Source organism: Rhinatrema bivittatum, unplaced genomic scaffold (genome assembly GCF_901001135.1).
Source record: "Rhinatrema bivittatum unplaced genomic scaffold, aRhiBiv1.1, whole genome shotgun sequence".
NCBI classification, from domain to species: domain Eukaryota; kingdom Metazoa; phylum Chordata; class Amphibia; order Gymnophiona; family Rhinatrematidae; genus Rhinatrema; species Rhinatrema bivittatum.
The window spans coordinates 159611-162157 of NW_021820817.1; the positions used below are offsets into that span (position 1 = coordinate 159611).

General features: G+C 53.7%; 1 protein-coding gene across 1 annotated transcript in view; it reads right to left on the reverse strand.

Annotated features, from left to right (window-relative positions):
* The window catches only part of LOC115082165 (intraflagellar transport protein 43 homolog), a gene marked incomplete at its 5' end in the record, with an annotated part of 3432 nt that extends 1204 nt beyond the window's left edge, over positions 1-2228 (reverse strand). Inside the window, 1 exon segment of the mRNA XM_029586422.1 lies at positions 2126-2228. Coding sequence (XP_029442282.1) covers positions 2126-2228 — 103 coding nt within the window.
* Between the last annotated feature and the right edge of the window lie 319 nt (positions 2229-2547).

Below are 2547 nucleotides of genomic sequence, written 5' to 3' on the forward strand. Positions count from 1 at the left end.
TGCTACAGATCCCATGCTGCATGCGCCTGCTGCATCTCTTACTCTGTCCATGCCTGCTACAGATCTTACGCTGCATACGCCTGCTGATCTCACACTGCATGCGCCCGCTGCATCTCTTACTCTGTCCATGCCTGCTGCAGATCTTACACTGCATACGCCTGCTGATCTCACACTGCATGCGTCCGCTGCATCTCTTACTCTGTCCATGCCTGCTGCAGATCTTACGCTGCATACGCCTGCTGATCTCACACTGCATGCGCCCGCTGCATCTCTTACTCTGTCCATGCCTGCTGCAGATCTTACGCTGCATACGCCTGCTGATCTTACACTGCATGCGCCCGCTGCATCTCTTACTCTGTCCATGCCTGCTGCAGATCTTACGCTGCATACGCCTGCTGATCTCACACTGCATGCGCCCGCTGCATCTCTTACTCTGTCCATGCCTGCTACAGATCCCATGCTGCATGCGCCTGCTGCATCTCTTACTCTGTCCATGCCTGCTACAGATCTTACGCTGCATACGCCTGCTGATCTCACACTGCATGCGCCCGCTGCATCTCTTACTCTGTCCATGCCTGCTGCAGATCTTACGCTGCATACGCCTGCTGATCTCACACTGCATGCGCCCGCTGCATCTCTTACTCTGTCCATGCCTGCTGCAGATCTTACGCTGCATACGCCTGCAGATCTCACACTGCATGCGCCCGCTACATCTCTTACTCTGTCCATGCCTGCTGCAGATCTTACGCTGCATACGCCTGCTGATCTCACACTGCATGCGCCCGCTGCATCTCTTACTCTGTCCATGCCTGCTGCAGATCTTACGCTGCATACGCCTGCTGATCTCACACTGCATGCGCCCGCTGCATCTCTTACTCTGTCCATGCCTGCTGCAGATCTTACGCTGCATACGCCTGCTGATCTCACACTGCATGCGCCCGCTGCATCTCTTACTCTGTCCATGCCTGCTGCAGATCTTACGCTGCATACGCCTGCTGATCTCACACTGCATGCGCCCGCTGCATCTCTTACTCTGTCCATGCCTGCTGCAGATCTTACGCTGCATACGCCTGCAGATCTCACACTGCATGCACCCGCTACATCTCTTACTCTGTCCATGCCTGCTGCAGATCTTACGCTGCATACGCCTGCTGATCTCACACTGCATGCGCCCGCTGCATCTCTTACTCTGTCCATGCCTGCTGCAGATCTTACGCTGCATACGCCTGCTGATCTCACACTGCATGCGTCCGCTGCATCTCTTACTCTGTCCATGCCTGCTGCAGATCTTACGCTGCATACGCCTGCTGATCTCACACTGCATGCGCCCGCTGCATCTCTTACTCTGTCCATGCCTGCTGCAGATCTTACGCTGCATACGCCTGCTGATCTCACACTGCATGCGCCCGTTGCATCTCTTACTCTGTCCATGCCTGCTACAGATCTTACGCTGCATACGCCTGCTGATCTCACACTGCATGCGTCCGCTGCATCTCTTACTCTGTCCATGCCTGCTGCAGATCTTACGCTGCATACGCCTGCTGATCTCACACTGCATGCGCCCGCTGCATCTCTTACTCTGTCCATGCCTGCTGCAGATCTTACGCTGCATACGCCTGCTGATCTCACACTGCATGTGCCCGCTGCATCTATTACTCTGTCCATGCCTGCTGCAGATCTCACTCTGCCCGTGTCTACTGCACTTGTCACTCTGCATGTTCCTGCTGCAGACCTTACTCTGGAAGTGTGTGAGAGAGGTGAGTGCTGGGTCCCTTTGGGGTAAGAAGCGTGGGGCTTCTGGAAGGCAGGCCACATGAGGGAGAGGTTGGCTCTGGGCTTTCAAGGGGGAGGGGAAGGGGGCTAGCTCTAGATGTCTTTGGAGAGAGGTTAGATTTGCATTCCAAGGACAGAAGCTATGACTGAGGTACTTCTGGACGTGAAGAACTGTTAGCTCTGGGCTCCTGGGTTAGAGAGAGAGGGAGGGAGGGAGGGGCAGAAGCTGAGAGGGGAGGTTAGCTGTGAGCTTCAGATGGCGTGAGGAAGGGAGTAAAAGGATAGAAAGTGAAGGGGAAGAGTTAGCTTGGGGTTTCTGGGATAGGAGGGAGCAGAGAGTGCTGTGCTTCACCTCTTGGTTCCTTAGGCTCTCGTTCACCAGTGTCTCCAGGGCTGCATACTTCATAAGGTCATTGTCCAGGTCTCGATACGTCATGACCCGGTTCACCTGAATACTGAAGGAGACAGACAGGGCAAAAAGCAAAACGTGTGAGGTTCTGTAGTATACAATACGTTATCTTAGCACCAGTTAACTGATTTACTTCCCATTGCACATATGGTACAGGCACAGAAAGGAGTCTGGAGAGCAAACTTATCCGGCTAACTTTGGAGGCATATCCAATAGCTAACTATAGCTGGCTAACTTTAGGACAGGTCTTTGGCCTGAACAGACTTAGCAGGCTAAGTTATCTGGCTACCTCTGAATATCAGATATCTTAGCTGGCTAACTCAAGGCCTCTCAGTTATGGTCCCGGCTGCCTATCTCATTAGCTA